The 24,421-nt window shown below is 45.2% G+C and overlaps 1 protein-coding gene across 3 annotated transcripts in view; it reads right to left on the minus strand.

Annotated features, from left to right (window-relative positions):
* ptk6b (PTK6 protein tyrosine kinase 6b) overlaps positions 1-16,606 on the minus strand; it is a 30,642-nt gene extending 14,036 nt beyond the window's left edge. Inside the window, exons 1-8 of one of the 3 annotated variants that reach the window (XM_019349478.2) lie at positions 15,949-16,606; positions 10,702-10,823; positions 10,060-10,220; positions 9,761-9,926; positions 7,617-7,778; positions 6,131-6,312; positions 5,898-6,051; positions 3,494-3,688 (exon numbers count right to left, since the gene is read on the minus strand). In XM_019349478.2, the coding sequence (XP_019205023.1) occupies positions 3,513-3,688; positions 5,898-6,051; positions 6,131-6,312; positions 7,617-7,778; positions 9,761-9,926; positions 10,060-10,220; positions 10,702-10,823; positions 15,949-16,367 (1,542 nt within the window). In that variant the 5' untranslated portion in view covers positions 16,368-16,606 and the 3' untranslated portion in view covers positions 3,494-3,512. Of the gene's footprint in view, positions 1-2,370; positions 3,689-4,118; positions 4,841-5,897; positions 6,052-6,130; positions 6,313-7,616; positions 7,779-9,760; positions 9,927-10,059; positions 10,221-10,701; positions 10,824-15,948 lie in introns of those variants that run through there. The other 2 variants (XM_005477767.4, XM_005477766.4) reach the window with 2 other exon arrangements.
* Positions 16,607-24,421: the final 7,815 nt, after the last annotated feature.

Genomic DNA, 24,421 nt, shown 5'->3' on the forward strand with positions numbered 1-24,421 from the left:
GGAAGAACCCCCTTCTGACAGGAAGAAACCTCAGGGGGCAGGTTTGTCAGTTTCTGACAGACTCAGGACTCCTGATTGGTCCTCGGCTCCCCGCTGAGATGACTGATCAAACCAAAGCAGCGTCACAGTTTCAGGATTCAAGAGGCTGAATGACTGATGTGTCAACCTTCCCACATTCCCACGGACACCACTGTGAGGCTCACGGAGAAGGCCGTGGGACGGACGACCGGTGACAAACAGGAAGTGAGTGAAACAGCTGATTTGTCACCCTGACTGTGAATGCTGCCTCTGCTCTCATTGGAGATCTTAATAGTTTAATAAAGAAAGAAGTGCGTCGCATTGTGAAACAGCAAAGAAACCATCCTGTCAGAGGCCGTGGGGAGGGTCTGTGTTCAGCACACTAAGCTCCTCCTCCGCGCTGTGCGCTCAGGGTGGAATGCGAGTGGGTGTGTTGGCTTTGTGGAGCCGAGGGTGAGCGGGTTCACGGGCGGGAGTGCCGGGAAAAACAGCGGTTGGCAGTTTTCCCGGTCAGACGTTGGGCACTCCTGGAGCACATGATCACTGTGTGTGTGTGTGTGTGTGTGTGTGACTATTTCTGGAAAAGTTGCTCTAATTACTTTAAATAGAGCTCACAGTAATGTTGCAGACTGACACGCTGGTCTGAGGTCAGTTATGACACTAAATGATCCTGAAACAAACTCCTTGTTTAAAGGGAGGGTTGGAGGAGGCCACGTCCCAACATAACTCATATTCCTGGGTTCAATAATCTGAGATGGTGAAACGCTCAAAGTGCTCTCAGTGTTTAACCTGACGCTTACAGGAGGAGAGAGTGATGCAGATGACACGAGGCGTCTGTGTCCCATCTCCTTTAAAGCTCCTGCTTGTGCTTCGAGGTCACGTCGCTCAGTGTTGCTCTATTTCTGCCAGTCCTGTGGATGAACTGGTTTAACTGGGCGTGCATGCACGCAGCTCTGACCGTGTCTGCTGGAAGTTTGTCGTGTTGGCTCTGGTGTGCTTTTATAACTCTCCCAGCGCTGTGTGAACTTGAACTTGAGCAGCAGCAGCGTGCGAGAGCAGAGGCGGCACATGCCAGGCGTCACTGACCCAGTTGCCTGCAGCAGCAGCTGATGTAACAGGATTCATGGAAACGGCTCCTTACACACAGAGTGCTGCTCCCCACTTTAGTTTCATCAAAGAGCAAAAAAGTTTCAGGTTTGATTCCTGTCGTGTCAGTCAGAGCCTCGATGGTGCACGCATGTGTTCCAGTCTCAGAATAAAACAAGAATAATAAAGTAAGTAAGTAAAATTTATTTATATAGATCTTTATAAGACGAGAAGCTGTTACAAAGTGCTTCACATGGGAATATAAAAGCATATCAAACAAAACATATTACACAGGAACATTACCCTGAGGCCTGTCTAAACAGAAGTGTTTTAAGCAGAGTTTTAAAAGAAGCCACAAAAGCGCGATCCTTAGTTTTTAGACGGGTTTGTGGAGTAATCAGGAGAGAACTATGAGTGGATGTAAGGCTCCACTTCGGAGAAGCTCAGTGATATAGTTAGGAGCCTCATCTCGTAAAGATATAAACGTAAAAGTGAGGATTTTAAACTGATATCTGTACCCAACTGGAAGCCAGTGCAAGGCTATTAACATGGGAGTGATATGGGAGAGTTTATTACTGTGGGTTCAAAGCCTTTCTGCAGCATTTTGTACAGCTTGGAGGCGATTTAAGGAAGCCTTAGACAAACCGGAAAAGAGTGCGTTACAATAGTCTAACCAGGAGAAGATGAAGGCGTGGACAAGCATTTCACCTTTGGAGACGAGTCCTGAGTTTTTCATCTAAGAAATATTGCTAAAAGCAGCAGCGGGTCACAGACTTGATACGAGCATCAAAAGGCAGAGATTGATCAAAAATGATCCCAAGATTCTGAGCGGTGGCTTTTAGCGAGGCTGAGAAAGCAGCCAGATGTTGACTAATTTGGGGCTTGATACTCTGGAGCGAGAATTAAACACTCAGTCTTGTCTGTGTTCAGCTGCAAAAAATTGTCATCCAACCCTTAATGTCCTTAGGACAGTCCACTGAGGATTTTCCAGCAGCTCACTGAAATCTGTCTAAAGACTAAAAAGGTTTGATGAAAATGAAAGATGATGCCTCTCAGTTCAGCGAGAGAAGATGTCCTTCAGAAAGTTCCTGCAGAGGAAAACTGGAGCAGATTTCTGAAAACGTCTCCCAGAGAGCCAACCAGAGCCTACCGAACCAGTCACATGACCTCAGTGCACGCACACACACACACACACACACACACACACACACACACAGCTAAACTCAGGACACACAAAAACACAGCAAAGAAATTGTGAGTCTTTGGTTTGCTGATCATCAGATTTTTTTTAATGGATTTTGAAAAATGAAGGTCTGATTTCAGAGTAAACATAGCGTCAGCCTCTCTCCTCACAGCCGTGCAGGAAAAGCTTCCTTCAGAAACTTATAAAACTCATATTTAATATACAGAGAGCAGCTCCTGAGACTGTGCTGCCCCCTGCAGGCCACAGATAGACACTACAGCTGCACCGTTACTTTCTAATCTCATTAAAATTTATTTTTTTCTTCTATTCTCTGCATGAAATGTGTTTGTAAACAAAGTTCACAAAGAAGAAAATCTTAAACATTATTCTGAGACGACGTGACAAATGTGCAGAGCAGAGCTGCTTAAGGTGTTACAGTTCAGGAAAATGTCAGTAATATTAACAATGAGGATGATCTAGAACACTTTAAATCATCTGCTTTAAAAAGTGCATCACAGTGACGACAAAATAAAACCTGAAACAACAAACGAAGCCCGAAAAAGTGCAGGAAGCATTTCTCAGGGCATCAGCGATGCCCCAGCCTCTCGAGCCTCGCTTCCACACTGCTGTGTTCGAATCTTCACTTCAGTTGGCCAAGTAAACGTTTGCAGCGTCGCCTCATCAGGCCGCAGAGACTCAAACTAAAGAGGTTTGACAGGTACCAGGAACCTGGTAAGACACCGTGACTGCTGGGACCTCATTCCAGTCAGAAGCTTTGGTTTTGTCACACGTCCTGTTTATTTTCATTTAAATCACTTTAATTTAATTTAGGCTTCTGCTTGGGTGGGTAAGCTGCATACTGGTACCTGAGGGCAGTAAGAGGTCAGATCAGAGGTCAAAGCGAGGCTATGAATAGCTTCTAAAGCATCGCGTGAGCCGTGTGGCTTCATCTCTTAGCTCTGAGGAAAGCTCATGAAACAAGATTCATGTGATTAAAAACACTGACAGCTCAGCGTCTCGGCCGTCCTCCAGCTTCAGCCATGGAGGATAAAACAGTTTGTGAACCCGTCTTTCTTCCTGCAGTAATCTGCAGATGATTGGCTCAATAAACTCGTTAGCTTATGATGGGAGCTGTTACCTAAACTTCTCTGTGCTTTCAGGGATGACCAGATGAAGTTTTGCAAGATGATGAGTTTCAAAGAGTCCGTGTGTGTGTGTGTGTGTGTCACTCCAGCTCCTCTGGGCCCAGCTGGGCCTTCAGGGACTTGAAGTCGGGCCGGTCAGCCGGCTTGGCGCTCCAGCACTGGAGCATGATGTCATAGAGAAAGTCTGGGCAGTTGGGCGGTTGGGACATCCTGTATCCCACGGTTACCTGCTGGTACACGTCCTGGTTACTGTAAGCTGAGGGAGGAGAGGAGAAGTGATGAAGGTCAGAGGTCAAGTTTACTGAAAATCTGAATGCAATAACCTGCATGTGTGAGGCGGAGTATCACATATAAAAGCTGACATGTTAGCACGCATCAGTGTAAAACGTCTGTGCTCATAGTCGGCGTAATAAACCCGATCACAGGAAGTCACCATGCTCTCACCGGTTTATGATTCCCCTTCAAAAGTGGGAAATCTTCACTTTGGTAGCATGGACCTGAGGTAGATCTAAGATCAGTCTGATGGAAAACCAGGAAGGAAATACCTGTCCAGGAACATAAACTGACACACAACACCTGCCAGTGCCACAAGTCTGTCTGGAGTTCCGCAGGCCAGGTTTAGTGAACCGGAGACAGAATTCACCTTAGTACCTCTAACTGGCAATGACCAAGCACAGTGAGCGGACTGATTTTGAAGTCAAAGCTCAGAATTTATTGACCGTTGGTGGAAAAACATACGAGAATATGAGGCAATTGACTCATTTAAACCCAAAGATGCTCACATGACAAACATGCTCATTAATCAGTGATACAGCTGCTCATAATGAACCCTCTGCAGTCCTCAAGGGTTTAGCTCCATTTTAACAACAACATGATGAAATAACACGATATCATGACGTGGTGGTGATGAAGATGGTGATCATAGTAGTAGAGGTGATGGTGGTGGTAATTGTGATGAAGATGGTGGTGGTGATGATGGTGGCGGTGGTGGTGATGATGGCGGCGGTGGTGGTGGTGATGGCGGCGGTGGTGGTGGTGATGGCGGCGGTGGTGGTGATGGCGATGATGATGATGATGATGATGAGAATCTGCAGTCTTTGTGGGCTCTCGGTGGTTCTGCTCTTTAAAGAGTCCTCAGTGAAGAGCTCTGCAGTCGCTGCTCTGTGTCTGCCACTCTGCTGCCCCCTGTGGCGCTCCATCTGTACTGCAGCAGTTCAGGGTTGTGCCGTCTCCAACTCGTACGAGCTGCACTCCAGTTTGACCCTCAGTAACCTGAAGTCGGGCCGGTCGGCCGGCTTGGCGCTCCAGCACCGCTTCATGATTTCATAGAGAAAGTCTGGGCAGTTGGGTGGTTTGGGCATCCTGTATCCCAGGGTTACCTGCTGGTACACTTCCTGGTTACTGTAAGCTGAGGGAGGAGAGGAGGAGAGGTGATGAAGAGCGTTTTGTGTCAGCTCAAATATCTGCAGAGCAGCTGAGCTGTGTCGGGCAGCAGCTCTGTAAACCCTCACCGTATTAGTGTGAAATCAGACAAACCTCACAAAGTAGTCCACTTTTTATCCCGCATAAAAACGAGAGTTTACCCAGAATGCACCATTTTGTGAAGTTTTCAGATGAAACTTCAGGATACCAGCGCTTCTCTCCGCTCCTGTGTCTGATAGATCATCAGAACTGGGCTCAGTCCTCAGACTGACAGGAGTCCTGCAGTGAGACTGAAACTGATCTGAGAGCAGTTTTCAATCACAGCTTAAATGTTTTTCATGTGCTGGATTTATGAAGTTTTGAAAAAGCTGTAAGCGCCTCATATGTACATGAACGCTGTAATTCTGAATACATTGACAGTATGAAAGTCAGATTGATTAAATAAAGTTAGTGGGAGTGGTCAGCTGGCTCGCTCTGGTTATTTATTATGGTTACTGCAGAGCTTCATAAAGTCCACATTTATGCACGTTTACAGGAACTCACTTATCTCTTTTCCTTGTGCAAACCAGCCAATCGCATTCAAGCACACTTGAACCATGACATGAGCACAGTGTGCAGCTAGAGGGCTGCACGTGTTAACAAATACTGCGCGAGCTGCGAGGTTGGGGGTGGGTGGCGTTATTCACCAAGCGCTCCTTCAGCTCCTGAAACACAGTGAAGCAGCCGCGCCGCTCGCTCAGTGGTTACAATAAAGTTTAACGTGCAGGCGTCCCTGAGAGGATTTAAAAGGTTACTCGAGTTAGCAGAAGTTAGTCTGGCTGCTTGATTAAGGGAAAAGTTATAATGCCGATTTTGATGCATGCTCAATCATCCAGGTGAGGAAATCCCAAAAGCTCTGTTCATCTGGACGTAGTGTTTTCGCTACATCCAGATGAACAGAATCAAGCTTTTAGGATAATCACGATTATTCTGACAGAGGTGAAGACACAAAAACGTGACAATAAAGACTTTGGTAATTGAATGAATCTCTCTTGTGAACTAACCTGGGTAAGGAACTCCTCCACGGGTGATGATCTCGTAGAGCAGAATGCCAAAAGACCAGACGTCGGACTTGATGGAGAACTTCCCGTGGCTGATGGCCTCGGGAGCGCTCCACTTGTAGGGAATCTTTTTGTCTTCTGAGATGTAAAACGGCTCCTGAAGGGAAAAACAAGAATCTGCTGTCAGAGCTGCTGCTGCGCTCCACTTTGAGATCAACAGCTCAACCTACGCTTACCTTGATGATTCTGGCCAGGCCGAAGTCGGCCACCTTGCAGATGTAGTCTTGTCCTACCAGGACATTTCGAGCCGCCAGATCTCTGTGGATGCTGTTCATCTCCTCCAGATATGACATCCCATCAGCCACCTGGCCTCCCATGTCAATGAGGGATGCAACGTCTTGTATTTGGCCCTCTGGACCTGAGTGAGAGAACGATCTAGATGAAGCGAGCAGGACAGGAATGAGCACGCCGGTAAGTAAAAGGTTTCAGTTTATCAAATATCCGTCTCCTGCTGCTTATTCAGTGGGCAGAGGCCCCCTCCCTCCCCACACACACAGTCTGACAGTCTCCCACTTGTCAAGCCCACCTGTTGAACAGAAGCACCTCTCCACCCAGTCGTGGAGGTCCATCAAGTTCCAGAACCCCAACCACAGGTTCTGGAAGTTGATGATTTTAATTCTCCACCTGAACGTCTCTGGATCAGCAGGTGGAGCTGCTCTACTGAACACCAGAAACTCCAAACCACTATCAGTACCTGCTCCAGATTTCATCCACTCAGCAGCTGTTACAGGAGCTCAGTGCTGCATTCAGGAGCTCCCATGAGGGTCGGATTTCACAGGTTGGAAATCGTTTCTCAGATCTAAGTGAAAATTGATCGTGTGTTTGTATGTTGATGCTCAGCGACGATTTCCTGACAAATAATGATTTAAAATCACTCTGAGTATGGGGAAACTAACTTTTATGATCATGATGACATGTACGCAAAAAAGAGTTGCGACACATTAAGCTGGAGAAATACCAAGGGCTCAAAGAAGAGCTCGAGAGGATGTGGAGGGTGAAGGTAACGGTGGTCCCCGTGGTAATCGGAGCACTAGGTGCGGTGACTCCCAAACTAGGCGAGTGGCTCCAGCAGATCCCGGGAACAACATCGGACATCTCTGTCCAGAAGAGCGCAGTCCTGGGAACAGCTAAGATGGATAAAGCGCAGGGGCGAGATGGGTGTTATATATACACACAATCTATATCTGAAAATCCATCCATTTTCTTCCGCTTATTTGGGGCCGGGTCACGGGGGCAGCAGCCCAAGCAGAGAAGCCCAGACCTCCCTCTCCTCAGCCACCTCCTCCAGCTTGTTCAGGGGAACACCAAGGCGTTCCCAGGCCAGCCGAGAGATATAATCTCTCCAGCGTGTCCTGGGTCTGCCCCGGGGCGTCTATATCTACCAAGACCAAGATATAAAATCCATCTCTGAAATATCTCCCTCCCATATGTTTGTAACTTTGCTGAATATAAATATGGGTGTGTAAATATCTGACATGTTTCCGAGGGTTTGCAACAGCTGTCGACTTGAAAGCTGAGTTTGTTTCCCTGAGAACAGAAGAGAGAGCGCCCCCTGCTGACCGCCCGCTGCTGATGCTGTAACCATAATCAAAGCCCTCGCTGTCCAACGTTACGCAGCACACTGAACTGTGATCTTTCACTGGAAACAAGGCTGAGGTTTACTTCTGAGGAACTTGAGCAGGCTGCCCTTCTCCATCAGCTCGGTGATGATGTAGTATGGCGTGGTCGCCGTGCACACGGCGAACAGCGAGATGAGGTGACGGTGGCGCAGACGCTTTAGGATCTGAACTTCCCTGTGAAACTCTTTGTGGTTCAGCTCCGAGTCTGAGAGCAGGACAGAAATAAAAAGGCGAAAACAGACAGATGAGAAAAGAGGAAGATGAGGGTGAGAAAAACAACCTTAAAGGCACAACAACTGTACTCAAAGATGGAAAACATGACACGGTTATTATAAAATCGAGACTTTTGGAAGAGAAATTTGCCTCTTTTGTCTAAATTGTTGTTGGATAATCACAAAGACAGTATTAAAAAGATGACCAGCACGATGCTGGTGGATCATTCAGCGTGTAACTGAAGGACCAGTTAATGACTGGGGTATACGAACACATTTAGAGGGAGGCGCGCTGAGATTTCGAGACCCCTCTGATAAATGTTCGGCTCCGCCTGAGCTGGATGTTTCAGGAAGATTTCTCTTTCCTGATTTTGAAGCTGAGCTTTGAAAGCCTCACTGAGCAGCATCTCAAATCCAAATCCTGAGAACCTGAGCCTTACTCTATCGTTGCTGTAGGGCTCAAACATTTAAATGAGGCATACTGTATGCAAAGCAGGCTTTCTGCAACAGCAGGAAAACAGCCGGTTCTTTCCATGGAAAGTACGTATTGGATAGTTTGCCCAGCTTATCATGGAGACCAAACACCAAACACAAGCTCTGCTTTAGAAACGTGGAGCTGGTCTCCCGCAGCGTCGCTTACATATGCAAACCTGCGGAGCGTGCGAGCGCCTCTTTCTTTGTGACGCTGTTTGAACGCGATGCTCGGAAAGAGCTCTAGTGGCTCGTCGTCACCCTGAAGTGTCTCTCACTGTCAGCTGACCAATCACACGCCAGCCCGTCCTCATCTCCTGCAGCCTCTGCTTCACGGCACGGAGCTGGATCAGAAACGGATGCATGACAAAACTCAAGCGTCTCATGTCACCATAACTTTGCATATTTATATCATCTTTGTTTCAGTGTTTTAACCTGAAACATCAGCTGCAGGTTTCAGAACAAGAACATTTCTAATGTGCTCAGAAGTTCACCTGCGGCTCAAAACCTGCCCGGAGTCACTGGTGCAGGCACAGCTTTCATTGTAAGATCCCTCCCATGACCACGTCGCAGCCTGCTCCTGCTCGCGCTCCTGCCCTCACGTGTAAACCTCCGTCGGGTCTCCGAGTCCTTGCACCCAGCGTTGAGCTGGTCAGGCTGACCGTCGGATCACGTTTAAAATCAGGTGACGCGTTTTTATCGCGGCAGCATGTAATTCTGTCTCTTTCAGCCTGTACGCCACCATTATTCACACTCCGGGTGAGTTTCCACACTGTGGCTTTTTCCCACTTTCTTCCTATTTTGGCCACACTACATTGTTACTCTTGCCCTTGCTGGTGAGATGTGGGCGCTACGGTAACCCTGCAGGTTCAGAGGCTCCGACTGCGGCGTGTCACACATTTTATCCGATGCCCAGGAACGAGACCGGGCCTGTGGTCCAATCACATCGAGGTAGGGATCTACAGCTGGAAGAAGATGCAGCTGCACGAGGAGATGACCGCGGCCAAATGAAGTAAGATTAAAAGAATATTTTTACATTTCTGGAGCTGCAGAATTTTTGATCCCGTTAGTTTTTTGTCTTTTATATCCGCCTGAGTGAAATATTCTGTGGGTTTTGGGTTGTTGGATGGACAAAAAAAACTAAAAACTTTTGTGTCTGTGAAAGCGTCAGAGGCATCGTTCAGCATGTGTTCACATTTCAAGTCTTTGAGTTTCTCTCCATCCTTATTATTTCTCATTGGCCGGAGGTGCTGCTGTGTTTCCAGAGGAAGGAAAACTCTCACTTCCCCATGACAGAAATAAAATTCTTCACCATGTGTTTCACTTTGGTTTGTAATGTGCTGTCTGCATGAGGGTCAGCCTGCTGTCCTCAGTATTTCCACAGCCGTGTTTAATGTTTTCAGTCATGTTACAGCACGGAATGAAAGGCAGGGGGGCGGGGCTAAAGATGGCGTGAACGTGTTTGAGCAAACTCGTGTTTGTGAGCAGCAGGAGGATAAAATACCGCTTTTCAGGATCTTGATGGCGACGCTGATGTGGTTTTTCCAGCGGCCGCGGTAAACATCAGCAAAGAAGCCGCTGCCCAGCTCCTCCTCCAGCGTGAACTCCTCCTTCGGGAGCTCCCACTCGTCCACCGTGAAGTGGTTCAAATCCTGAGTTTCTGGCCTTTTCTGATGGAGGAAACAGAAGCGTGCACCTCAGACATTCACATCCATGCAAAACTAAAGGCTGCTCCCTGCCAGCGGCCCCGTCACAGACACAAGAGGAGCGAATAAATGATGGCGGTATGAAGCCCAGACTCACCTTCTTGCAGGGCTTGCCCAGCTGGCCTGTGGTGTTGAGGCTGTTGGCGCAGTAAAAGTCGACCACGTCGATCAGCGAGCTGAAATGATGCTTGGGCTCGATGTGGAAACCATCATCTCCTTGGTGGATCTTGAAGTGCTTCACGCGGCTGCTGGATCGCACTACAGGAAGACGGACAGAGTCAGAGACGAGCAGGAGTCTCAACAAAGGACACGTGACCTCATTTTTATTGCTACGGTTATTTTTCATTTCTGCTGTCATGACCTGAGAAAACAAACTAGTGGAAAATCTGCACAGCTCTCAGTGATAATCTCAGTTATAATGAACACTGCAGCGCGGGCTGCAGAAACGATTAACCAATCAGCTCCCTGATGAACCCAGAGACTCACCTGGCTCAGGTGAAAAAGTGTCAAAATCACAGTTTCCAATAAAGTATCACAGCATGTTTAATGCGGTCTCTGCTAGGCCTGGTGTTTATTGGCCGATTCAACCTGTTACCTGTCGAGAGTATCCACCTTTGGAGCACATGTTCACTACATCAGCTCACTGCTGACATGAGGAGGATTCGTTAGAGCCTCCGTTGGGGTTTTCTGTAGCCTCTCCTCGTGCTCGTGAAGGCCCTCCCTCTCCCTGTCCACTTACCTGACAGGACGTATCCGATGTCGTCTTTCTCGCTCTGTCGGACGAGGAAGGCTCCCTCTTCGTTTCCTGGGGCCATCAGGTGATTTTGGGACTCGAAGCGGCTCAGCTTCCCATAAAACCATCTGGATCGAGACAGAAAGATATTTATCAGGAGCTCGCTGTAATATTCCACCTAATGTTGTACAGCACGGATAGATGACAGCTAATCTTATTAAACCTGCGACATTGACCTGAGGCTGAAAGCTCAGTTAATTAAAACATGTCTTTAAACAGGAGAGGATGCATGATTCCTCTGCAGTCTATCATCACAGATTCAAACCTGCAACCATAAAACTGAACAGAAGCAAACAGAACTACCATCCACGTCCACCCAGAGTGACAACAGTTTCTGACGGCTTTGTTTGCATCATTTGCATCTTTTCATTTTTATGGTTGCAGATTTGAGTCTGTGGTAATAAAGAGTGCAGACAAAGACACTCCTGTTTCAGCTCATTGAGGTTTGCAGCATTCGTTCATGCACAGCTCTCTGAGCTCTGCACTTTGGACCGTCGCAGCCGTTCTGTTGGAGACACTGACTCCAGCATATGTTGGTATAGAGACGAGTCCACGGTCCGCCGTGCTGACAGCTTGTGTGAGGTGTTTGGGTTCCTCCTTTGTTCAGATGCAGCTTTACAAACCTAAGCCGTGCTCCTGCAGCACTTCCAATCAGCCACAGTCGTTCAGGCTGTTTCTAACTGCACTGTCATGCCCTTTAACCTTTAACCTACTCCTGTGAGGACTGTTGTGTTAACACACCTGAATGTTTCAGACCTCCACACTGCAGAAACTTCTGCTTCATGCTCAGTTAATCGGGTGCCCTGATTAGCAGCACCAGGCTGCTCCGAGTCTCTAAAATCCTGTGGGCGCGGGGAGGTGGCCTTAGCTTCTCACTTGACTGAGTTAAAAATTTACACAACAATAAATTTTAAACTCCTTCAAGATTTAAACACTTGAGATGAGGTGTGTCAGTTTACTTTGTCCTGTTTGGAATTTATTATTACCTTCTTATTATTCGAAAGATTTAGGAAAACAGAGTCTGAGTAAAACTACCAGTGGGTTCCAACGTGGAGTTCAGTGGTCTTAAAGAGGCATCCCAAGAGATGGATGGTAGAGACTGAGCACCTCCTCCAACAGCACACCGTGTTCTTAGAGTAAACAGCTTTACAAAATAAAATGGCCGCTCTCGTTTGAGACCGGACGATAGCGGAGACTGCTGCTTCTTCTTCTTCTTCAGTGTTTAGCTGGCATCCTTGTAGACGCAGGAGTGGTCTAACATGCCAAGCACAGAGATGAGTGCTGGTGCTGATTTTTCCCCATCAGTAAATGCTGTGATGGCAGCGAGCAAAGACGAGTAACTGACATTAACTTTCTACAGTAACAGCTAGCATGAGGGCGTTAGCCAGCTAACTGTAACTTTGAGCTCGATAGCATCATCAATCAAAACTGCTGCCAACAAACACAGATGTTTACATCAGCGCTGTAATTTGCACTAATTAGCCAAATAACTTCTACTGTTATAACTTGCACATTACTTTTCTCAGTTTATATGCACCAACTTATTGGAAGTTACGTGTCCAGGTACAATCACACAATCTGCACTTTTCTAATGATTCTAAATATTCTTAACTATTTAAACATCTTTCAGTATCCTGCTCTCTTTGCACACTACAACCTCAGCTTGCCACTTATCTGTACTTTAATCTTAATAACTGTGCAGTACTCTGTTAAATATCGGTGTCCTGTTCTGTTTGTATGTGTTTTTTTGTTGCCGTTACAACCAAATTTCCCCTTGTGGGACAATTAAAGGATTATTCTATTCTATCATGTCCAGGTGAGCTTTGCTGTGACTGTACCGATCCACAGGTATACGGTGTACACACTGCTCCCTGAGCTGCTGGACAACATACATGACATACAGAGCATACGGCAGGGTCATATGACAGAGCCTGGGTTTGAGCTGCACAGACGCTCCAGCAGAAGGATGATTGCTGATCATGTCACAGCTGCCTGGGTCATTGACGGGCCCTCACATTGAACAGTGTTTGATATCAGCTGGGATTTGATTTCTAAACATTTTGCCACTGGCTGCATTCCATTTAGCGTCTCAGTGTTGGGAAAGATTTCACCGCGATCATTTACTGGAACCTTTAATGGATCTGAGCCAAAGCTAATAAAGCTTGAATTACCTCTGCTTTCTGTTCAGTCAGTCAGAAAAGCTAACAGTACCTTCTGAGGTGAGAATCGGCCGAACGCCTTTAGGTTTGAACCGAAACTTTCTGAGGCTGAAGGAAGACATTTTTTATTTGACTTGTTCTGAGTCTGATTAAAATAACCAGGACATGAATCAATAATGAAACTGATGTTTGGCTGCAGCTCTACTAGGAAAAACCAAATAAACCACACGAGTGAAAATATGCTGCTCAGCTGTGAGCCGGGAGGCTTCGCCGAGGAATGATAACCTACATTTGTACACATGCCGTTCATCCTTTAAACAAAATTATCACCTTCATCTCCATGTGTGGTTTTCCTTTCACACTCTGGTTTGGACTGAATGCTGTTTCAGTTTGACCTCACGGCTCTAAGCTTTGGCTGTGAAACATTATTTAATCTGAGAGCCGTGTGACAGTTTCAGGTTTTAAAGGTCGCACATCTTTGCTTTGTGCCCTTGCAGGATTTAGTGATGGTAAAGTCAGTACTGAGAGTTTATTGGGAGAGCAGAGAAGCTCTATAATTAAACGGAGCAGCTGGTGACATACGGGAATAGCCACGCTTTGCACACTTCCCATTCTGCTGAAGCAATAAACTGTGAGTGAGAACGGCAAAACGAGAAGTGGTGAGCTGACCGTCGGTGTGTGCGTCCCAGTTTGCATCACAGCTGAAACACAAACACGGGCTGGTGTGATGTAAAGCTGTGACATTTCTCATGGTGCTCACAGCGTACGGCTCAGTCAGGATCAATTAAAGCTGCCACTGTTGGACAACCACAAAAATAAACGAGCAGCACAAAGTGTGACGTTATAAAGACGAGCAGCTCGCTGGCGTTTTATCACACTGTAAATAGAAGACGGATGTAACTTGTTTATACTTTCACATTTTGAAGCCTCAGTCCATTTCCTGAGGGGAACATGTTTGGATGAGCGGGTGGAGCGCTAAGTTATCAGCTGATGCTATCTGGGTCAGCACAGACTCTATGGGTGCATCACTCAGACACCTGCTGATCCATAACATCCAATCAAAATACTAGAATTTCACTCAGCAAACTTGGAGCTCCACCTTCTTGGATGCTCTGTTAGTACAGTAACCTCACAGCAGCCATAATACTGGTCACATGATGTCATTAATAACAGAGGTCTGACTAAAAGCCTAGCAGACAGCTAGCAGCTACAGCCGCCTGTGTCACCACCACCTGTCAGTCAATGAGGCCACGCCCCAATAATGCAAACTCGAAGAAACAAAATATCTCTAGGGACCAACAAGTTTGTGCATCAGGCTGCAAACATGTTTATTTCGGCTGCAAAGTTTTAACATGAGAGACTCGTTGCTGGAGCCCCTGCTGGACGTTACAGGAACTGCAGCTTTTGAAGCTTCAGTTTTTTTTGTTTGTGTTTTTTAACAGGTCAAAAAGATGATTAACAGCATCCAAATATTCATATCAAACGTTAAAAAGCTGAGCGTTAATAACATTTAACCTTCATAATGTGAACTGTTCATTTTTTCACCTAAAGCAGAGCTGTCAAACTCCAGTCCTCCAGCGCTGCTGTCCTGAAACTTTTCCATGTATCCCTGCTGCAGCACACCTGGATACAATAAGTAGGTCATTAGCAAGACTCTATAGAACCTGACTGCATGCTGAGGTGACAACCCCCAACCCTACTCAAGTAAATTTAAATACAAGTGTTTGGAAAAAAAGTACTTTTATTGCACCATGTTCAGCCACTCATGAGCTGCTGTAACATGAATCAAATGGCTGAACTGCCACCTCAGCATGCACTCAGGTTCTATAGAGTCTTGCTAATGACCTACTTATTGTATCCAGGTGTGCTGCAGCAGGGATACATGGAAAAGTTTGGAGTTTGACACCCGTGACCTAAAGCGTCTGATTAGCGGGGCTGCTTTTAACGCTCCGTGCTGACTGCCTGCATCTTTTCACAGAAGTGACAGGAAAGCAGAACTTACAGAAACTTCCACTTTTAGGCAGAGCTGTAAACAGGACGCACATGCCCACTTTACTGCAGTAGAAAACAGCCGTTTGACTCCCAAAGTGCCTTTTTACAGCACTCTGCTTCACTGCTCACCTCAGTTTTACTAATGCGATAAAGGATAAATGTGTGATAAGGTGATAAAGGTTAAAGGAAGCGTTTACAGTTCCTGGCAGGTAGGTGGACATTGTGGACTCTGGCTGATAATAAAGGTGTTACACATCCTGATTTATGCATCTGCAGCTGGAGGCACAGCAGCCTCGTGAACATAATAAAAAACGAGATTCTGAATGTGGGCTCACACACACACACACACACACACACACACACACACACACACACACACACACGTGTGTGCAGGTGAAGCAGCGTCTTTGTTCCACTGAACTGTCAGCTGTCTGCTCAGATAAAATGAGTTTCTGCCTTTGAGCTGGAAATCTTCTAGCTTTCCTGTCAACACCTTTACCTGTTCTGTGACATATTAATCAGAAATTACTGTGACACTTTTCTGAAGTATACACTTAATGTACTCGTACATTCTTGAAAAACCACTCTGCTGCTTCATTCTTGTGCTGCGTCACATTTTCAGTGTAAACATTTAGAAGCTTTAGTGTCTGCCTGTTGTACTGACTTTATGGTGTGAATCATATGATGCTGTGTAAATAAAGCTGCCCCAGTGTGGAGGTCATTAAATCCCCTGCAGCTGCTGCATTAAATCAAATCATGGATGATTATACTGCCACACTTTGTGCTGAAGCTTTGCTCCTGTCGGGTTTGAGTGTAAACTCTGTGTTGGACAGGAGAAGCTCAGAGATGAGACACCTGAGCTGTCTACTCTCGGGGCTGGATCAGGTGTGTTACCCCTGAAACAATCCTGGAAATGTCCTGCTCTACTCCTGCGACACAGACACGCCACGTGCTTCTGTCTAACGCGGACACCGGGATGGCCCTCGGAGCTCCCAGAGGCGAGAGCTGCTCTCTGGGAGCCGTCAGAGGAAGCTGCACTCACGGCTGCACGTTGATGGACTCTGCCCTCGCCAGGTAGTTGTTGGGGACGATGCCCTGCGCCACGACGTGCCCGTTGCGGTCGATCTTCCGCGCCGTCCACCAGTCTCCGCTGCGGCTGACCACCCTGAACAGGTCTCCCTCCTGGAAGGACAGCTCCTCCTGGTGCCGGGACTCGAAGGGCCACATGGCCGTGTAGATGCAGCTGCCCTCGGAGGCGGTCTCCTTCGGGGGCTTCGGAGGCGGCGTCGGGGCCTGGGGCTGCTCCCCGTCGCTGTCGCTGCAGGTGCCTCTGCGTCCTCCTCCTCCATCCTCTTCTTCACCTCCTGCTCCTCCCGCTGGCTGAGGAGCCTTCTTCTCCGTGAGGATCCTCTCCCACAGTGACTGCAGGCAGGGGCACGCTCTGCGCAGACACTCACCCATGGGTGACCATGAACGGCTCCGCGCGGGCTGTGCGTCACCGCAGCTCGGCTCAGTCAGCCCGCCACACCTGTCCGACAGGTGCAGAGCAGGGAGCGCGGAGAATGTCGGGAATGCCTGAGAGGGGAACGGCGCAGTGAAACTGTACGGGCCGAGCCCACGGAGGGACTTCCTTTAGTCACAGAAACCACGGGAGCCCCGCCCCCAGAGGGTGTCATCAATCTGCGCGCGCTCACACACACACACACACACATCGGGGTTTTACAGGTGCGCAGGTGTCTTGCCAAGGTACCCCGCACGCTCAGCTCGCGGGTTACAGCAGGACGTGGTGACAGCATTTCATGTCCACATGATTCACTTACCTGATTTTTTCTAAAATGTGCCAAATATGTACAACAAAGTAATTAAATGATGTGTTTAAGTGTTTGCAATTATTTAAACATAAATGAAATGCGTTTCAAATATGATTTTTTTTATTTTACACACCTTTTCGGTGACACACGCTCAATTTCATTGTGTCCCACAGTGCCCTTATTAACTTCCTCCAGACGTATATGTCATAAAATTATATATATCAATTTGATAGACTATACTAAGCTTTATTTTATTATGCAATTGAATCTGATAAAACTTATTTACTTTTTTCTTCATAATGTACTTGTCCCAGTAGTAATTTTCCACCCTGCTAGAATGTGCTTTATTACCTTAATAAGCCCATAAAAGCCATTTACAGGAAGTGGCATCATTTGTTTTTGGTGGGAATTGAACTGTGGAAAATGAGGTAAACTTCAACTGTCACTTTACTTTTTTCATCTTAAACATTTTACACCTGTATGGGTCAACCTCAAGTTTCCACCCTGTTAAGGTCAAATGAGGAAAATGTTAATTAAGTAGAATATTTTTAAAAAACATGTTGGATTGAGTTAATAAAGGTGTGTTCATTTATTGACGGTTAGCTGGCTAAATGTTGATCAGCTAAAGAGCTACAGCTAGATTAGCTAAACAAATTCCACCCTGTTAGGTTCATAGACTTAACAGGGTGGAATTTGGGGGGGAACTATCACGTGAAAATGATAAAAAGAGAGCAATAATTATTATTGTTATCATTAATTAATAACAAAGAGAGGAAAGATAGTCAGAACTGAGGGGATCGAACAACCAGAAGGCAACATTGCAGACATAGAGGACAGATACAAGTGACTAGGGGCGGATCTAGAAGGGTGGCATGGGGTGGCAAGTGCCACCCTAAAATGATCCCTTGCCACCCCAAGTGCCACCCCAGTTTTGCATATGACAGTGTTGTTTATTAAAATAAGATAGCATTAACAGTTTGAGCGTAGTTACAGTCAACAGTGAATATAAATGCTAAAACTGAATATATTGCATAGTGTTCCCCCCTCCACCATTAACAAATGGTTCAGCCCATAGCAGGACCGGCTTTTTTCTTGTTATCAGCAGCAAGCGATGCTCATGATTGTGCCAGAGCACATTTTGAACAACACCATGGGAATTTTGGATTTTGCACAGGTGGTTGGATGTTACACTCTGGAAATGGAAGCAAGGTGAGTGTTATTAACCCTCTGTGGTCCACGGACACGCTGCACCTCCAAATCACATGACTGATGTAAGCTGACACAGCAACAAGCTGCAGCCACGCTGAGTCTCTATTTCAGCCCACATTGAAAGTTCGGACTTCCAAGTTTTTACATTTTAATTACAGGCCAGTAAATCCAGAGTTATGATAATATATATAAGCCACGCTTTTTTCTAAATACTGTCGTCACGTTTTTGTGTGTGTGTTTTAAGCGTTTTCTAAGGTCAGCGCGAAAACAGTAAAGAAAGGAAAAGAAGCCACCTCTTTGCTATCAGTGGAAAAATGCACCATGTCGACCAATTTAAAAAAAAAGTCAACATGTGGGATTTTGTTGTTTAGGAAGAGGGGAGAGTTTTGGGAGTGACGGTAACGGCAGCGAGACAGAGCGAGCGAGTGAGAGAGGGAGAGAGAGAGAGGGAGTTTTTAGATGTGGGAGATTTGTGACGTTTAGTGTGGAGTGTATACTTAGTGTGTTGTGTTGTCTTGTGTAGCTGTTCTGTTGTGTAGTCGTTTTGTTGTGTGTGTCAGTGAGGGCACTAATGAATGTCACTAAGGCACATTTGTAAACACTGTCACTAAGTAGAAAACCAGCGGAGTGATACACCTGCTGTTGTCAGGCCTGCAGGTTTGTCCCTGTGCTGCTCTCCTCTGTCTTTTGGTGGAAAAACTTTTTTTACTGGCACACATCATTTGTGAGGCAAAATGTACAATTTATATTTGCATTTCAAGTTATATAAATTTACTCAACATGTCTGTGGGTTTTTTTACAGTAAAAATACTACTAGGATTTTAAGTTCTTTGTGTGATTTCAGATCAGTAATAGTACTATTAATAGTAATAGTAGTACTAATGCAGTATGTCAGTGACAAAAACAACTAAATTCAGTTGAGCTGAAAAGATACCAAACAAGGCAAGGGGGGGGGGGGGAATAAAATGAAACAATCTGAGGGTGAAATACAAACGTAAACTCAAAAGGAGTCAAAAATGGCCGCTTGTATTTCAGACCTCAGAGATCCAACAAATCATGAAAAATTAGGTTTAAATTTTTGTTCATGACAGTGCAGATTTCTGACATTTTGTGTAATTTAAGCTGTAACAATGTGACTGTTTTCTAACCAAAAACAGTGAAACTTAAGTTAGACTTGTGTTTGTAAATGAACTGCTCCATGTTGTGTAGCTTTCTGGATTTTATACTTATTGGGCTACATATTTATTTATTATACAGGCTATACAGTACATAAGATCAAAACTCACATGTTTTATGTAACCAAAGTGTGTAATTATGTGGGCTACAGACAATAATTAAGTTATAGACTATATTTATATGAAAAACGTGTATACTTACTGCATTTGAATCATTTTAACCATATGTAACCACCTGCATATGTGTTTGGAAAAAAAGCCTTGATTTTGCCACCCCATTTGATTTCTTTGCCACCCTCATGCCACCCCAAGAAAATTTGTCTAGATCCGCCCCTGCAAGTACCCACAGGGAATCATGAGGAATACCTCAGGCAGCAGAAACCCAAGACAGAGGAGGAAGAGGAGGAACCATCATGGAAGGACAGGCCCCTGCACGGTATGTACCCCCGGCAGATAGAGGAGGTGGCTGATATCCAGAAATCCTACCAGTGGCTGGACAAAGTTGGACTGAAAGACAGCACAGAGGCACTAATCATGGCAGCACAAGAACAAGCTCTGAGCACAAGATCCATAGAGGCTGGGGTCTATCACACCAGGCAAGACCCCAGGTGCAGGATAGACCGCCCGCAGGGGGGAGAGGGGAATTTCTATGTGGTACTATGGTGTGTGTCACAGTGTTTATATTCTGATGTACTTTTTAATGAACAAATATATATTTCCACCCTGTTTGGAAAAATGTTTTTTAAAAATAATTGAATAGAATCATTAAGAAAATGTCATTGTGAAAATGTCTGTGCCAAGTTGAGAAGTCAGGAACATTAAATGCACAAATATGTATATGTTTTTAAAACTACAAGTATTTTACATGCTGTTGGAAAAAAATGGGTTAAAAATAAATAGTTTTTTGTATAACACAGACTTATAGTATTTGTAATTAAATTACCTGTTACAGTTTCAAGAATAAAACATTATATTAAGAAAAGGGACACACTCTGTCTAAGAAAAAGTGACTATTGATCAATATTTACATGTTTAACTATTTCTGGTCTGGGTGGCCATGTTTAATAAAACTACCTGTAATTACTATTTTATCTATCCTGAGCTTGACCAAAAAGAGAATCAGCCTGGTGTCAGATAATCAGGCGTGGGTGAACTCTCCGAGCAAACGGCTCTGTGCTCGCTTCGTGACGTCACCTGACTGTTAAACAGTTTATTCTGTAAAACACATTTCTTTTTGCACGCTGCTTCTGCTATTTTGACATTTTTCTTTGGTGAAGAGCGCCGAGTCTTTCGTGCTGGGAGGTCTCTGTGTCATCACTATAATCTCAACTACCAGATTCAAGCTCCAAAATGTTGAGATTACTTCAAACCTGCACAGTGCAGGGGGATCTCAACTCTGCGTTTACACCTTGAAGCATCCTGTTGATGTCATATTCTCTTCAGTAAACACAGTGTCTGCTCTAACATCACGTTTCTTATTCCTGCCCACGCTGCCGCCGTCTGTATCAGCTGCACCAGCAGCCCGGTGGTTTCACGTGGTTTCTGCAGTCAGGGGGAATCTACACAGAGCCAAGCTTTGCACCATTCCCCACCTCTCTGTGACTCATGACCACTGATCAGCGGTTATGATCATTAGTGATCTTAAACTGACCTCACGGCCCATTGTTAGTCATTGTGCAAATGTGCTGTTTACAAGTCCAAATGTTTCAGTGGGAGAAACGTTTCGTCACTCATCCCAGTGACTTCTTCAGTCTTGGATGATGATGAAACGTTTCAGTGAAAACGTCCAGATGAACAGAATCAGCTTCCCGGGATCTGGATTCTCTGCTGAGGTGAAGGATCATTTGGAGGGACCGTGGCTGCGCTCGAGCTGGTCTTGGACCTAAAAGGCAGATTTATCTTCACTGCTGCACATTATCTCGCTGGAGATGAGCTGTATGTGTTATATTACAGTGCTGAGTGTGAAACAGATAACTGTTAAAGAAGTGTTTTTGTTTGTTGGCTTACTGTTTTTAAAGTGTTTAGAATTAATATTTTACACAGGTTTAGTTTACCAACAAATATTTATAACAGGCCAAATACTGCAAACATGCTAAGTAGTAGTTTATACAGGGAGTGCAGAATTATTAGGCAAATGAGTATTTTGTCCACATCATCCTCTTCATGCATGTTGTCTTACTCCAAGCTGTATAGGCTGGAAAGCCTACTACCAATTAAGCATATTAGGTGATGTGCATCTCTGTAATGAGAAGGGGTGTGGTCTAATGACATCAACACCCTATATCAGGTGTGCATAATTATTAGGCAACTTCCTTTCCTTTGGCAAAATGGGTCAAAAGAAGGACTTGACAGGCTCAGAAAAGTCAAAAATAGTGAGATATCTTGCAGAGGGATGCAGCAGTCTTAAAATTGCAAAGCTTCTGAAGCGTGATCATCGAACAATCAAGCGTTTCATTCAAAATAGTCAACAGGGTCGCAAGAAGCGTGTGGAAAAACCAAGGCGCAAAATAACTGCCCATGAACTGAGAAAAGTCAAGCGTGCCGCTGCCAAGATGCCACTTGCCACCAGTTTGGCCATATTTCAGAGCTGCAACATCACTGGAGTGCCCAAAAGCACAAGGTGTGCAATACTCAGAGACATGGCCAAGGTAAGAAAGGCTGAAAGACGACCACCACTGAACCAGACACACAAGCTGAAACGTCAAGACTGGGCCAAGAAATATCTCAAGACTGATTTTTCTAAGGTTTTATGGACTGATGAAATGAGAGTGAGTCTTGATGGGCCAGATGGATGGGCCCGTGGCTGGATTGGTAAAGGGCAGAGAGCTCCAGTCCCACTCAGACGCCAGCACGGTGGAGGTGGAGTACTGGTTTGGGCTGGTATCATCAAAGATGAGCTTGTGGGGCCTTTTCGGGTTGAGGATGGAGTCAAGCTCAACTCCCAGTCCTACTGCAAGTTTCTGGAAGACACCATCTTCAAGCAGTGGTACAGGAAGAAGTCTGCATCCTTCAAGAAAAACATGATTTTCATGCAGGACAATGCTCCATCACACGCGTCCAAGTACTCCACAGCGTGGCTGGCAAGAAAGGGTATAAAAGAAGAAAAACTAATGACATGGCCTCCTTGTTCACCTGATCTGAACCCCATTGAGAACCTGTGGTCCATCATCAAATGTGAGATTTACAAGGAGGGAAAACAGTACACCTCTCTGAACAGTGTCTGGGAGGCTGTGGTTGCTGCTGCACGCAATGTTGATGGTGAACAGATCAAAACACTGACAGAATCCATGGATGGCAGGCTTTTGAGCGTCCTTGCAAAGAAAGGTGGCTATATTGGTCGCTGATTTGTTTTTGTTTTGTTTTTGAATGTCAGAAATGTATATTTGTGAATGTGGAGATGTTATATTGGTTTCACTGGTAAAAATAAATAATTGAAATGGGTATATATTTGTTTTTTGTTGAGTTGCCTAATAATTATGCACAGTAATAGTCACCTGCACACACAGATATCCCCCTAAAATAGCTAAAACTAAAAACAAATTAAAAACTACTTCCAAAAACATTCAGCTTTGATATTAATGAGTTTTTTGGGTTCATTGAGAACATGGTTGTTGTTCAATAATAAAATTATTCCTCAAAAATACAACTTGCCTAATAATTATGCACTCCCTGTAGATATAATAGAATAAATAATTCTTAGAATAAAATTATTATATTGGTTTAACATATGGAAACTAAATACACTTTACATTAAAAAAGTTATGCATGATAGCAGAGTTTAGGTTTTGAGAGTAGAGTTTCAATTTGGCACAGATGTGAATGATGTATTTCCCAGTGTTGTGTCATGTTTACTTGTGTTTAGAGTTTTGGCACAATGAGCGCAGTTTTGTAAAATGTGTTAAAGCAATGGGCAAAAACTGTAATAACAACTATGATTCAGTGCAGAGAGGTCTATTAACACATAGTGAGAGAAGAAGAAACACCCAATGCATCATGGGAATCCCCGGCAGCCTACGTCTATTGCAGCATAACTAAGGGAGGATTCAGGGTCACCTGGTCCAGCCCTAACTATATGCTTTAGCAAAAAGGAAAGTTTGAAGCCTAATCTTGAAAGTAGAGATAGTGTCTGTCTCCTGAATCCAAACTGGAAGCTGGTTCCACAGAAGAGGGGCCTGAAAACTGAAGGCTCTGCCTCCCATTCTACTTTTAAATACTCTAGGAACAACAAGTAGGCCTGCAGTGTGAGAGCGAAGTGCTCTAATAGGGTGATATGGTACTACAAGGTCATTAAGATAAGATGGGGCCTGATTATTTAAGACCTTGTATGTGAGGAGCAGGATTTTGAATTCTGGATTTAACAGGAAGCCAATGAAGGGAAGCCAAAGCAGGAGAAATATGCTCTCTCTTTCTAGTCCCTGTCAGGACTCTTGCTGCAGCATTTTGGATTAACTGAAGGCTTTTCAGGGAGTTTTTAGGACATCCTGATAATAATGAATTACAGTAGTCCAGCCTGGAAGTAATAAATGCATGAACTAGTTTTTCAGCGTCACTCTGAGACAGGATATTTCTAACTTTAGAGATGTTGCGCAAATGGAAGAAAGCAGTCTTACATATTTGTTTAATATGTGCGTTGAAGGACATGTCCTGGTCAAAAATGACTCCAAGGTTCCTCACAGTGTTACTGGAGGCCAAGGTAATGCCATCCAGAGTAAGAATCTGGTTAAAAGTCCTCATTTTTAGGAACAGCTCAGTGATGGGTTCTGCACAGCTTAGATTAAATTAGACTGGAATCATTTGCTTTAATCTGACTGTGACCAGTTTAGACTACATCTGGTGCCAACACCTCCAACCAGGTAAACTGACCGGTTACCATGAGTCAAGTGATCTCTGACGCCAGGTGTTCAGACTGTGCAGTGTCACATGTTGTTGTGAGGGCATTGTGATTGGAGCAGAGCGAGTGTGCGATGGCGGCGTTTGTTTGGCTCCAGGACTGTTCACACCATCTGGATTTTCAGTTCCCGAGCTCAAGGAGGTGAAATGTGTCCTCTCCAGTCTGTTAGCGCTCACCTGTTTAAATAACTTTAAGGTTTAAAGGGTTTTTAAGTAATGTTACCCATTGCTGCTAACTGACCGTGCGAGACAGAGCCCCGCCTTTCTTTTTAAAGTGATGGAAACAGCAGCTTCTATATTTTATGGCTGTGAAGGAGGTTAAGTGTTTGTGTTTTTATAGATATGATTCCCTGTCAGGGGGATGAGACATCAGAGCAGGGATAGTGGTGCGCCCCCTACAGGCCACGACAAGAACTGCTGTTTACTGTCA

This window comes from Oreochromis niloticus, linkage group LG20 (genome assembly GCF_001858045.2).
Source record: "Oreochromis niloticus isolate F11D_XX linkage group LG20, O_niloticus_UMD_NMBU, whole genome shotgun sequence".
Lineage (NCBI taxonomy): Eukaryota > Metazoa > Chordata > Actinopteri > Cichliformes > Cichlidae > Oreochromis > Oreochromis niloticus.